This window comes from Lynx canadensis, chromosome B3, assembly GCF_007474595.2.
Source record: "Lynx canadensis isolate LIC74 chromosome B3, mLynCan4.pri.v2, whole genome shotgun sequence".
NCBI classification, from domain to species: domain Eukaryota; kingdom Metazoa; phylum Chordata; class Mammalia; order Carnivora; family Felidae; genus Lynx; species Lynx canadensis.
In genome coordinates, this window is record NC_044308.2 from 31,090,791 (window position 1) to 31,105,444 (window position 14,654).

Genomic DNA, 14,654 nt, shown 5'->3' on the forward strand with positions numbered 1-14,654 from the left:
AAGAGGCAGAGAATCCCAAGCAGATTCTGCACTGTCAGCGTGGAACCCCGATGCAGGGCTTGAACTCAGAAACCGTGAGATCATGACCTGAGCCCGAAGTTGGACGCTTAACCAACTAAGCCACCCAGGCGCCCCCTCACAAATTCTTTATATTCAGAGTTTAAAAGTCCATCATGCCCTCACCGTGCTGCCAATGACCTAAGGGTCCCCTCCATTCCAAGTGCCATTGCTCATTCCAAAGTCTTAATATCTGGGGCACGTGGGTGGCTCAGTCAGTTAAGCATCTGCCTTCAGCTCAGGTCATGATCTCATGGTTCATGAGTTCAAGCCCCATATCCAGCTTTCTGCTCTAAGTGCAGAGCCCACCTAGGATCTTGTATCTCTCTCTCTGCCCCCGCCCCATCTCTCTCAAAATAAACATTAAAAAAAAGTCTTAATATCCAACTTCAAAGAAATTTCAACAAAATAAGTTATTCTAAACAGATTGAAACCGCAAACAACTTTGTCTAAAACAAACTTTCAAAACATGGATTTGAAATCGTAAGTCGGTACGCAACAAACACCCAGGTTAAGTCCTCAGAACTGGGGATTTGAGAGCCTTGATTGCCAGCAAACAACCTACTTTCTGAGCTTATTTCTTAATCTGTAGTGAAGTGGCTGAACTCATTTTTTAATGCTTGCGGGTTTGTGATATAAGAATAGTTACTAATAAGATCCCTTACATGTAAGCAGTTGTTTTTTTCCCATTCTCTTATTTTAGGCTCAAACGGGGACGTTAAACAAAGAAGGTCTTTTTATTACAACTTGACAATGTTATTATCGTTATCGGTTCCTTTTTTTTTTTTCCTTAAGTAATCCCTAAGACCAAAGTGGGGCTCAAACTCACGACCCTGAGACTCACGCTCGACTGACTAAGAAGGCCAGGAGCCCCTTATTGTTCCCATCTTGACGTGATGAAATCGCTTCCTGAGCGGACTTGAATCAGGATACCATCTACTGCCCACCGCTCACCTTCCTTACATCCTGGCTCCCGGAAGGCCGCTGCAAACAGAAACGCGGCAGCGCGGGACAGGGCACAGCGTTGGAAATGGTTTGTCCTTAGCGCGCCGCCGTAGCCTCCCAACATCCTCGTGGTACCCTGCCCTCCCGCCAAGGCGCGAGCGGCGCAGTGGGCGGGACCTCACGCTCCGCCCACCGTGCGTCGGTGCGTGAGTCCGGCCCCCACGAGCTCCTGAGCGGCCCTTGAGTTCACACCGGCTTCCCTTCAGCCTTAGACTGCGCGCCGCCATAGCCGTCATGCTCGGCGCCGCTCTCCGCCGTTGCGCTGTAGCAGCAGCCGCAGCCCCCCGTGCCAGCCCCCGAGGCCTCCTGTACCCAGCTCCGGGTCCCGGCTCCGCCGCCGGTAAGGCCCCCGCCGCCGCTGTTCGCGCCCGCGTGTCCTTGCGGTGACCTGGGTCCCCGCCGCCACTCGAGGGCAGGCTCGCCCAGCGGCCTAGCCCCTGCCCTGCGGGCGTGCGGCGGAACCTGGTGACCGTTGGCAGCTCTCTCTGTGCGGCCTCCAGTTGTGGGGGACTGGAAGACGCGGTCCCCAGGCCCCCTGCCCCCGCCCCCAGCGCGACTTCCTGGTGCGGGCACCGCGGACCAGTCTGGTGTAGACCTGCTGCGGGCCCCAGTGAGGGGGCGCAGCGCACCTCTCATGCCCACTGGACCCCTTCGGTCCCTCGGCTGTGACCGTTCCCTGGCGCTGACCCCTGCAGCCATCTGACTGGGAGTGTCCGCCGCTGGCCTACAGCGCTTCGGCGAAGGTGACATTGAGCCGCTAGGCGCGTCTCACTCAGTGTAGGAGCAGGGGTGGCCCTTCCGGAGACCCTAGCATGGACACTCACAGTGTCTTCTGCGAGCACTATATGCTTACTTGTAGGACACAATATACTTTTTTTTTATCAGGCCTTTCTCGGTTAGAGCTTTGTATGTCACCTTCACTGACCGTTCTGTCATTTTAGAGACTGCTATGCTACGTTTTAATTCTTCCGTTTTTACGATGGATCGTTATGTATGGCTGCTTCTTGAGCTGTGGAAGAGAGCCTGAATATTGATAGGTCTTATGATAAGAATATTACTCTTTCTGGGCGCCTTGGTGGCTCAGTGGGTTAAACGTCCGACTTCAGCTCAGGTCATGATCTGACGGTTCATGGGTTCAAGCCCCACATCGGGCTCTGTGCTGACAGCTCAGAGCCTGGGGCCTGCTTTGGATTCTGTGTCTCCCTCTCTCTGCCCCTCCCCTGCTTGTGCTCTCTTTCTCTCTCAAAAATGAATAAATATTAAACAATTTTTTAATTAAAGAAAATTAAAAAATAAAAAATATTACTCTTTCGAAAATTGAGTACCACAGACTCAGGAATACTGTGTTCTGCAAACATAAGGGAACCTTTATTCCGTGCTTCCAATTGGAACTCTGATTGCTGGAGTATGAGATGTGCTGCTAATTCCTGTCTCTTATTTTGCCTTCCCCTTATGTGTTTGGGGAGATTTTGTGTCCAGCACTGTACTTTTACTTAGTGTAACTGCACTTTAATCTTGGTCCATGATGATAGTATATGCTGCATTATGAAATTTAGCCCCTAAGCATGCATATTTAAACATGAACTCAAACTCAAAACTAATAAGGTTGTTCTCTTGACTCTTGAGTGTTCTAACTAGACTCTTCAGAACCTAAGAAATGTATTTCTGTTCATTCAATTTAGACTTTATCTTATCTCATTTACAATAGGACAGAAAGGCTGGCATGCACTTTATGAAGACTAGCTTATAGAGGAGGAAATTGAGGCCCAACTTGGAAAACAGATTCTTTTATTAGTGGTGGAACTGTTTTCTGTTTCTTAGCCATAGTTATTTTTGGCCCATCCTGATGTTTGTCAGATTTTATGTTTTTTTAATTTTTTCCTTACCTAAATGTTAAAGTACTACAATTTTTTCATATAGATACCTTTTAGGGAGTTTTCTTGTGGCCCCTTGAAAAGGATTGCTACCTTTTTTTTTAACGTTTATTTTTTATTTTTGAGAGGGGGAGGGGACAGACAGTGGGGGGACAGAGGATCTGAAAACGGGCTCTGCACTGACAGCAGAGAGCCCGATGTAGGGCTCAAACCCACAAACCATGAGATCATAACCTGAGCTGGCCAGAAGTTAAAGGAACTCAGCCACCCAGGTGCCCCAAGAATTGCTGCATTTTGTGGCAAGCTGGAGAAGAGGCAGAGATTTTTGGCAGACTAGGTTAAGGGGATTCATCTTAGTAAGTTTTGATATGTTGGTTTTTCTCCTAGGCATTCTATTCCCACTCTTGAGTATAATTTATAAACAAAAATCTTTATTTTAGGTGTCTGTCCCATAGACAACCTAAATATTTGCCACAAGGAGGTAGTATTGGTTACTTTTATGTTAGCTACTTTCTAGTTGCATGACCTTGGACATGTTAATTAACATAAAGACCCAAGTTGGCCATGGCGCACCTGGATGGCTCAATGGGTAGAGCACTCAGACTCTTGATCTCAGGGGATGACTGACTATTGATCTCTGACTCTTGATCTCGGGGTGGTGAGTTTTGGCTCCACATTGGGCGTGGATCCTACTTTAAAGGAAAAAGACTCAATTGCCTCATCTCTAAAATCAGGATATTTGGCAGTTGTGAGGTTTAAATGAAATAATGTAACTCTTAGCACCTTGCCTGGCACAAACGCTTAATATGTCTTTGCTTTATTATAGGGGATTTCATTTGTGAAAATTATACATCAGGGTTTGTTACTATTATGAAACCGAACAGGTTTTATAAAATGAAAGTCAAAAGGATTAACGTTTTGGATGGGACTATTCAAGGTCAAATGAGAGCATACTTCAAAGAGCTCTGGAAGGGTTAACCTGAGGGGCTTCAAGTTTGCTCTAGTTAAATGGCACCCTGAATTCCAGAAGCCTCCAACTTGAAACCATCGTTTTCCAGTAACTGCTGAATTAAAATGTTTTAAATAGTGGTTAGATTCTTTTAGTCAACCCTTAAAACTTAACACAACCCTAGCTCCTATAACCCTACCCTGATAACGTAGGAAAGTGAGTTTCTTGGCATAGGGCTGAATTGAGGTAGCGCTTATTTTTTAAGTTTATTTATTTTGAGAGAGAGAGAGAGAACGCGCGCACTTGCACTAGCGGGGCGAGGGGGGGGGGCAGAGAGAGAATCCCAAACAGGCTCTGCATTGTCAGTGCAGAGCCCAATTCAGGGCTCCATCCCACAACCATGAGATCATGATCTGAGCCCAAGTCCAGTGGTTCACCAACTGAGCCCCCCAGGCGCCCCTAGGTAGCATTTTTAATCACTTTCCAACCTTCTTTTCAGCACTGTTCCCACACTTCTAGATTTCCAGCCTTTGAGTCCCAAAGTCCATGCTGTTCTTCAGCCTTGCACCTCAACAACGCCACCTTTGAGCTTGTTCTAGTGCCCTTTGCCATTATTCATTTCTTTCCATTTCTCCTAGAATTACCACCACCAAAATGTCCATTTTGGGGGCTTTATCCAAGCTGACTAGTTATTAGTGGAAACCTATCTGATTTAACTAAATTTAAACTAAAGGGATTAATTTTTCTGAATATGTTAGCTTTTTTTTTTCTTTTAAATAGCGTGCTTAACTGAATGCCAAAAAGTAGTGTTAGAAATACCTTTTTAGACTGAGTTTATAGAAATGTCTCAGTTTTCAGGTACGTGCTTCTCTTTTCCTACTCTGGAACCTTCAGGTTGTATGAAAGCACTGCACAGTTGTTTTCCAAAATACTTTGCCTTGCAAACCTCAAACCTAAGTGGAAATGCTGTACGAAAGTTGGGTTAGTAGGGAAAGGAAAGAATGCCTATATAGTTTACTTAAAAATCAAAACGTTAAACATATGATAGGCATGTCCACAGTGAGGAGAATAGATCCTACTCCTACCCATTACTGAAATTAGGAATACAGTCTTTTATTTATTTATTTATTTATTTATTTATTTATTTATTTATTTATTTATTTATTTTTACTTCGAGAGGAATACAATTTAAACCATGTAGGAGAACCTGATTTTGCCATGCTAGAAGGGGGATGTATGTTCGCAGTGTGTGTTTGGTATTATAAATAGTTGTTACCCATAAAGTTTTTTGGGAATACAACCAGTTTGTAATTTGGGACTTCCAGAAGGACGGTGAACAAATTATTGAAGGTGATCCATTGTTCTCCTTGACTAGGATGTGTAGTTGCTGATCATCTTTTTCTTTTGTTAGAAAACAAAACAAAGCTGCCAGCCATCTAGTGAAATCATGCCCAGCAGTGAGCAAAAGGAATTGATTATCATGAAACACTTCTGGGTGGTTGGAAAGGTACTTGTAATAATTACCTCCGGGGAAGGAATAGATATATTTCATTTGTCTTGAGTAAGTACTTAGAAATAGATTTACTAGGTGGTATGGTGAGTGTATTTAACTTGTCTTCCAAAGTGGTTGTAACATTTTATACTTGTGCTTTAAGTATTCAGCTAAGGATAATTTTAGTTTTTGAAAAAGATAGCTTCTAAATTTTTGATAACAGTGAGTTAGAGGATTGTTGTGACCTATACATTCTGATATATTAAATGTGAATATTAGTACTGTAAGAGTTATTAAGTATCCACATACTTTTGATGATGAAATGTTTGCACTTATCAAATATATTTAGGTCTAGAGATACATTATTTTTTCTTGTCATAGAAGTTAAAGCGTGGCCAATTCCAGCCCATTTATATACATGTCCTACTTCATTCTGGGCTTGGATAATGGAGATATTTAGGTCTCTGGGAAGATTGGAACTTGTGCTGTGGTCTCTGTGACTAATGGCAAGTATTTTGCTATAGGCTCAAATGGTAATTTAAGTGAGAATCTTTTCACTTGATATAGCAGTGACAGTCCCATCTCCAGAACTAGCTAGTCGTCCATATCTTCATCTTTTTCTGTTTTCTTTTATTTTTCTCTGCTTTCTCCTGCCATTTATTGCATTAAGGATGTATAGGAATAGGGGCCTCTGGCTGGTACAGTCCATAGAGCATGTGACTTGGGGTTGTGAGTTCAAACAACATATTGGGCATAGAGTTTACTTTAAAAAAAAAAAATGTTCAAGATATTCCTTACATTTGGGGTGCCTGGGTGGCTTAGTCTGTTAAGCATCCAACTCTTTGAGCTCAGGTCATGATCTCACAGTTTGTGAGATCAAGCTCCACTTCAGTTAATAAACGTCTGACTCTTGATTTCGGCCCAGGTCATGGTCGAGCCCTGCATCGTGCTCTGCACTGACAGCATGGAGCGTGCTTGGGATTCTTTCTCTGCCCCTCTCCTGGTTGCACTCGTACTTTCTCTCTATATATAAATAAATTAAAAAAAAAAAAAGAATTGGAATGGGCATCTTTTAAAATTAGGAATTAATACTGTGCTTATCATAAAAATTCAGACATTGTGGAAGTGTATAAAGAAATAGTTTTTCCTGGGGTCCTTGGGTGGTTAAGCATCTGACTCTTGATCTCAGTTCAGGTCGTGTGTGATCTCACAGTTTGTAAGTTCGAGCCCTGCATTGCTGACAGTGCAGAGCCCACTTGGGATTCTCTCTCTGCCCCCTCTCCTGATCTTACTCTCTCTCTCTCTCTCTCTCTCTCTCTCTCTCTCTCTCTCTTTCCACCCCCCTCAAATAAATAAATAAACACAAAATAGTTTTTCCTTCCAAAGAACCACTTTTAGCAATTTGAAGCCAGCATTACACATTAGAGGGAAAAGATTTTTTTCATATCAATATATAAAATTTTTTCCAAATGTTTATTTTTGAGAGAGAGAGCAAGCACACAAGCAGGGGAGGGGTAGAGAAGGGGGGAGACAGGATCTAAAGCAGGTTCTGTACTGACAACAGAGCCCGATATGGAGCTTGAACTTGAGAACCTCAAGATCATGACCTGAGCCAAAGTCAGATGCTTAACTGACTGAGCCACCCAAATGCCCCATCGTATCAGTATAGAAGATTTGTTTCATTTGACCTGCTGAGTAATTTTCCTACCATAATGTATATACTTGATTCAGAATTTAATGCATTGAATATATTTAACACCACTGAACTGTGCACTTAAAAGTAGTTAAAATGGTAAATTTTTTGTATATATTTCAACACAATTTAAAAAAGAAAACCAACAACAACAAAAATACCCCAGTGTATTAACAGGATACATCAAGTAGTGTTTCTTTCTGAACATTGAACTCATTGCTCTTTTTTCATTGCAGCTGTCCAGTCAGTTCGCTGCTACTCCCATGGGTCACATGAAACAGATGAGGAGTTTGATGCTCGCTGGGTGACATACTTCAACAAGCCAGATATTGACGCCTGGGAATTGCGTAAAGGTAATTGGAACATAGGCATATTTGTCTACTTTGGCATAGAATTGGGAAATACTTCGTAGTGTTTGACTACTCTGTTGAAAACAACTATTTGGAAAATATGCATCATGTAAGCATAGGTATTATCATGCAGCTTTCAGTTGAGAAAGTTTATGACTTTTGGGGCCAGATAATTCTTGGTTGCAAGGGCTGTCCTTCGCATTATAGGATGTTTCGCAGCATCCTTGGCAACTGTCTGCTGGGAGACGAAATCACCCCTGATTGAAAGTCACTGTTAAATGATAGGTCAATGTGAACAAGAGTTAACACTTTTGTCCTTTATAGATAATTTAAGGAAGTAGTTATTTGGTTCTCCTCCCATCTCGGTAATAGTTTGGTTTTTTTGTTATTTTCTTCTAAGTTATGATTTGTCTCTTGCCCAGAATAAGTGTTCAGTCTAAGTAAGCTAGAACTTGTTTTTCCTAATTGTAGATGTGTACTGAACACGAGTAGGTAACATTAATGGTAACTAGTCTAATAGGTAGCTAAGTAATTTTAAGAGTAGGTAATTTAGTTCAGTCTCTGTGACCATATTCTTTTTTTTCTTTTTTGTTTTTTAAGAGAGAGAGAGCACGCTTAAGTGAGAGAAGAGCAGAGAGGGGAGAGAGAGAAGTGGGGCTCATCCGAAACAGGGCTTATCCGAAATGGGGCTCATGCTCACCTGAAGCAGGGCTCACCCGATACAGGACTTGAACTCAGGAACCGCAAAATCATGACCTGAGCTGAAATCTCATGCTTAACTGACTGAGCCACCCAGGTGCCCCTCCGTGACTATATTCTACCATTGTAGTCACTGTGTCTTTTGTTTACATATTTCAAAATAATTAAAAGCGAGAAACCTAAGTGATTCACATTTATCCACAGGAATAATAATCCTTATTTTGCTGCAACCAGGAAAATCCTTACTGAATAATCTTGAGTAGCAGTAATGAAAAGAACAGCAATTCTGCACTCCCATTAAGAGAATCTTAAATTTTATTATGTGTCATTTTGTGCAAAGCTGAAAGTAATTATGCCCAGTCATTTTCTGGTTGAATGTGCACTAATGCTTCTCTGTATCTACTTAATGTCCTCATTTGAGCTTCATTAACTCTCCCTAAGCATTTCTCTGGTTGTTTTTTAGATTATTTTCCAACCAAATCTATCTTAAAGCAACAAAAGTACATACACTGTGTAAGAGTTAAGGATATGAGTTGAAAATGACTCTTGGGGCGTCTGTTTGTGAGATTGAGCTGCCTTTGGGCTCTGCTGACACTGCAAAGCCTACTTGGGATTCTCTCTTTGCCTAGTTCTCTCTCAAAATAAATAATTAAAGAAAAAAATAACCCTCTTGTTTGAAAAGAAACCAGCTAATTATGAAAATTGTGTTTGCATGTAAGAAGACTCTTGGTTTTTGGTTGTTTTTTGTTTTTTTCTTTAATCTGCATGCTATTGCATAGTTCTTTCACTGTGGAAGATCCACTGTGGTCTTACTATCTAGAATTTGTTAAAGGTAGGTTCTCTTTTTTTCTTTCTTTTTTATTTTTTATTTATTTATTTATTTTTTTGAGAGAGAGAGTGAGAGAGGAGGAGACAGAGAATCACAAGTAGACTCTGAGCTGTTAGCACAGAGCCTGAAGCGGAGCTCAAACTCACAAACCGTGAGATCATGACCTGAGCCAAAATCAAGAGTTGAATGCTCAACCCAATGAGCCACCCAGGCAACCCTAGATTCTCTTACTTTTATAGATAAAAGAATAGAGGCCCAAACAGACAAGATCATGTGTCTTTGACTCAGTAAAAATATAAGTATATTGTAATTTCTATGAGGATATCTCAGGTTGATATGGCTCTTGTTTTTAATTTGACAGGAATGAACACGCTTGTTGGCTATGATCTGGTTCCAGAACCTAAAATCATTGATGCTGCTTTGCGGGCATGCAGACGGTTAAATGATTTTGCTAGTGCAGTTCGCATCCTAGAGGTTGTTAAGGTCAGTGAAGTAACAATGCTAAATAAAGTTGTTCTGGAAGTGGGTGGGCTGTTGTTAAGTATCGGCATATTCTGTGTTTTTGAATTTGTTGAAATAACCTAAAATTAGTTCTGATATAGCTAGAGGAAATGTAGATTGCAGCTAACAGTCTTTCTGGGGGGCAGTTTGGCAGAATTCATGCAAGGTTTTAGAAATTGTGCTTGATCCCCATTTGTTCAGCATTTGAGAATTTATCTTAAGGAAATAATTAAGGATGTACAAAAGTTTAACTATAGTTTATCTTTGTTCTAATTGTGATATGAAGTTAAATATTAGTGGTTTCTTAAGATGAGACTTTTCAAGAGGTTATCTATTAATAGTGTGGAAATGTATTTAACATTAAACATTCATAGTATATTAATTGAAGAAACTTCAGTTTTTGTGGTGTGACCTCATACATAGTTCATTTGATACATATGATCAAATGATTACATTTTAAACAAGAATTTTATAATTAAAAAAAAATACAATTAAGGAGACCTAGAATTTGTTAAAGGCAGAATAACAGCTTGTTATTGTCTTAGTTCATTTGACTTTTTAATATTTGTCCTTGAGGAACTTTGTGAAAATACAGGTATAATTATATATTACGGTGAGTATTTGTCAAAACTCTTTTGCCCTGGAAATCGGTAGTCTTTTCAAGTCTGTAAGAGGGAAAGTGTGACATTACTTTATCTACAATGGGTAAAATAATTAAGGGTTCTGTAGGCTATCAATCCATTCAGCACCAGTACTTAATTTAGTTAAGGTCTCAAATTGGAGGCAAATTTAAAAACTTTTTCTTGTGTTAACTTAATTATTCCTGTAGCCTGCTGGGCATGTTTAATTATCTTTACAAAATTCTGTCATCACCACCTTTTCTTGTAACTCAAGGCTTTATCCAGGCTTTAAAATGTTATGTTTTATTTTGTTTTGTTTCTGGATTTAGCCTAATGGTCTTAATTTTTCTCAAGGTGCTTTAAAGCCTACCTTGAATAGCGCCTACATAGCTTATTCTCTTTATTGGACTAATAAGTTAAAAGTATGTGACTTGTATTCTCTGCTGTTAGCCCCTGCATACATGATTAAAAGTATTCTCAAGTTCATTTTTTTAATAGAAACAGCTTTTCAGAGAGCTAAATGTGAATATTTTCTTTGCCATCAGGACAAAGCAGGACCTCATAAGGAAATCTACCCCTATGTCATCCAGGAACTTAGACCAACTTTAAATGAACTGGGAATCTCCACTCCAGAGGAACTGGGCCTTGACAAAGTGTAAACCCCATGGGTAAGCAACACACCACTGAATAAAGGCAGGAAATGAATCCAGGAAGGGGGAGTCAATGACATTTCAGTGTTCTCAGAGTAAGACCTTTTTAATGGCCTCCTTAGAGGCCATGAACATAGAGATTTAGAGAGTACTAATGATAGGTTTAAGGAGCTAGAATTGTTATTTTTAGTTGTTATAATTGTTCTTTTACTGTTGTAATGGTAAGAAGACGCCTCTGTAATTAAAAATCCGTATAAAATATTTCAAACGTAAAGAATAGCATATGGGGTGCCTGGGTGGCTCAGTCATTTAAGTGGCTGACTCTGGATTTTGGCTCAGGTCATGATCTCATGGTTCGTGGGATCAAGCCCTGCCTCAGGCTATTTGCTGACAGCGCAGAGCCTGCTTGGAATTCTCTCTCTTCCCCTCTCTCCCACTCATGCGTGCGCACTCTCTCTCTCACAAAATAAATCAACATTAAAAAAAAAAGAATAGCATATACAAGAAATGTAATCACACCCAGATCTTTCAGATATTAATATTTTGCCATAGTTGCTTCATTTTCCCTCCAAGAAATGACTGGTTTCACAGAGTTGAAACTCTCTGTGCACCCTTCCCTAATTCCAGCCCTTTTACCTCCCCCAAACTAAAGGTAATCCACCGCATATAAGGTATTTGTTACGCATGTTTTTGTACATCTGTTTATTTTTAACGACAGAGTTTTATTAATTTGATGCATTTGTTTTTGCCCAAGTTAGAATTTAATAGTCAAGTAAATATTCACTGATAAAAAACCCTGTTTGATGGGGCTTGTGGGTGGCTCAGTCAGTAAGCATCCAACTTTGGCTCAGGTCATGATCTCACACTCTGTGGGTTTGAGCCCCGCGTCAGGCTCTGTGCTGACAGCTCAGAGCCTGGAACCTGCTTCAGATTCTGTGTCTCCCTTTCTCTCTGCACCTCCCCCACTCACGCTCTCTTTCTCTCTCTCTCAAAAATAAACATTAAAAAAAAAAACTTATTTGATACCTTGTTCTCTGTGGGAAGGCAGGTAATAAAAACAGCCACAAGATTGTCTAGGTAGTGAGGAATGTGCAGAAAATCTTTTGTTTTACAAAGGATTTTGTAAAGCAGGAACTCAATTTTATTTTATTTAATAAACATACATAGTGTATATAACTCTTACTATGTCAGGTGCTGTTTTAAGTGCTCTATAAATATTAATTCTTTTTCTTCTTTTCTTTTTTTAAGTATGAAGCCCAATGCAGGGCTCTCATGACTCAGATCAAGTCCTGAGCTAAGATCAAGAGTCAGACACTTTACTGATAAGTCATGGAGGTACCCCAATATTAACTCATTTAATCTTCATAAACTGTCCCATGAGACAGTACTATCATTTATTTATTTATTTTTATTTTTTGAGAGAGAGAGAGAGAGAGAGAGAGAGCGAGCACGCGCACAAGAGGGGGAGGGGCAGAGAGAGAAGGAAACACAGAATCCAAAGCAGGCTCCAGGCTCTGAGCTGTCAGCACAGAGCCTGACACGGGGCTTGAACTCACAAACCGTGAGATCATGACCTGAGCCGAAGTCTGACGCTTAACCAGCTGAACCACTCAGGCGCCCCGAGGTAGTACTATCATTAGAATTATTCTCCTTTTCCTATTTTATTGATGAGGAAACTGAGACACCTTGTCCAAAGTCATATAGCTAGTACTGGAACTCACACTTGAACCTAGGCAGTCCAGCTCCAGAGTCCATTGCTCTTACTGTGGTGCACATCCTGTTTAGGCATTTACTAAGGCCATATTCATTCCTCAGAGGTAAACAATGAGGCTTAAATAGAGAATTTGCTTCCTAAGACATTTATTTTTAAAATAGTGGAACTAAACTGTCTTATAAAAGTGCACCCAAGGGATCCCCACCTGGCTCAGTCAATGGAGCATACAGTTCTTAATCTCACAGTCATGAGTTCAAGCCCCACGTTGGGCATGGAGCCTACTTTAAGAAGAGAGAGCGAAAAGTGCACCCAAAATTATTGAAGGAGCTAATGTCAGATCCCTCAAAAGATAAAGGTCCTTTGAGCTCGGTTAAACGTTTTAGAGCAGGAGTCTTAATTTTATCTTTGTCCACTCCCATACTACTACTACTGCCACTACTAACTACCACCACCACCACCACCACCACCACCACCAACACCAGCACTTCCTCATCCTCCTCCTCCTCCTCTTCCTCCTCCTCCTCCCCCCTCCCTCCTCCCTCCTGAACTCAGATAGCTCATCTTTGTAATAAATGGAAATGTTTTTAATATGTGTACTAATGATTTCTATGAGAAAATGAGGCATTTGGAATAGAATATTTCCTACTTACATTTTTGAAGCTCTTGTCTGTTGTTCATATTACGTAATGGACTCTTACAAGGTTGTCTAAACACTTTAGCTTAATTTTTATTTTATCAAGTAGTATTCCAAGGAGTCTAGAAGATCTTTGTTATTATATAGGATATATTCCAGCTGTGATGATATTCTTTCTTTTTTAATATATTTTTAAAAAAATTTGTTTAGTATTTTTATTATTATTTTTTAATGTTTTATTTATTTTTGAAAGAGTGAGAGAGAGCACACACACTCCTGCGGGGGAGGAGCAGAGAGTGAGGGGGACAGAGGATCCAAAGCGGGTCTGTGCTAACAGCAGAGAGACCGATGCAGGGCTTAAGCTCAGGAACTGTGAGATTATGACCTGAGCGAAAGTCAGGGGTTAACTGACTGAGCCACCCAGGTGCCCCTAAAAATTTTTTTGAAGGGCAATTCCCTAGCATTTTTCTGACTGGAAAAGAGGACTACCCCAGTAAGTACTAGGTGTATAAACAACAAAAAGGCGCAGAGCCAGTCCCTTGTGAGTTGGGTATAGGCAGGAGTAAGTAAGAACAGAAAAGGCTACACAGAGACAGTGATTTCCCTGGACCATTGCTCTAAAGAAGGTTAATTTTAGGGCACCTGACTGGCTCAGTTGGAAGAGCATACAACTTTTTTTTTTTTATGTTTTATTTATTTTTGAGAGAGAGAAACCAAGCACGAGTGGGGGAGGGGCAGAGAGAGAGAGGAAGACAGAATCCAAAGCAGGCTCCAGACTCTGAGGTGTCAGCACAGAGCCCAATGCGGAGCTCGAACCCACGAACCATGAGATCATGACCTGAGCCGAAGTTGGATGCTTAACCAACTGAGCCACCCAGGTGCCCCGCAACTCTTGATCTCAAAGTCATAAGTTTGAGCCCCGTGTTGGGTGTAGAGGTTACTTAGATAAAAAACTTTTTTAAAAAAGGTTATTTTTAGTAAGATTTCTATGCTTCCTTTATTTTTCTAGCTAATTCTTCCTGTTTTCTCTTACAGATGGGCTTCTCAAGGATTTATTCATAATGCTACTTGATTGTAAACAATCACCTGGAAATACTGATGATAACATATTACCTTATTTGAACAAGTTTTCCTTTATTGAGTACCAAACCATGTAATGATAACTTGGACTTTAATAAAAGGGAAATGAGTTTGAACTGAAATTAGGTATTGTTCCATGTGTTTGCTTTGAAAAGCAGAAAATGAACTATCATAGAGCCATTGATTTCATGGGTTTTTTGCCACTGTATGCTGAGAAAACTTCTTAACTGACTATGATAGATTTGGAGGCTTTCAGTGCTTAAAGAGCTAATAAATAGGTTTACCTCTTGAGAGAATTAATAAAATACACAAATCCCATCTTACTTCAGAAGCCACATAATATTGGAGACCCAGCTGTTGGAGAACCAGACTTATAGGTCTGAGGGATTTCTAGGATAGCCATTCAGACTACAGTTTCAGAGGAATGGGATTAATACTAGGTTGAGGTTAAAGCTAAGGAAATGTTAGTAAAATTCATTTTGGTAAGTGATCAACACAAATAACCTT

The 14,654-nt window shown here is 40.6% G+C and overlaps 1 protein-coding gene across 1 annotated transcript; it reads left to right on the forward strand.

Annotated features, from left to right (window-relative positions):
• Positions 1-1,248: 1,248 nt before the first annotated feature.
• Positions 1,249-14,269, forward strand: LOC115515664 (cytochrome c oxidase subunit 5A, mitochondrial). The gene is made up of 5 exons (XM_030317675.1): positions 1,249-1,402; positions 7,307-7,423; positions 9,310-9,431; positions 10,615-10,737; positions 14,103-14,269. Exons 1-4 carry the CDS (start codon positions 1,297-1,299, stop codon positions 10,726-10,728), a joined length of 459 nt encoding a protein of 152 aa, XP_030173535.1. The 5' UTR covers positions 1,249-1,296; the 3' UTR covers positions 10,729-10,737; positions 14,103-14,269.
• Positions 14,270-14,654: the final 385 nt, after the last annotated feature.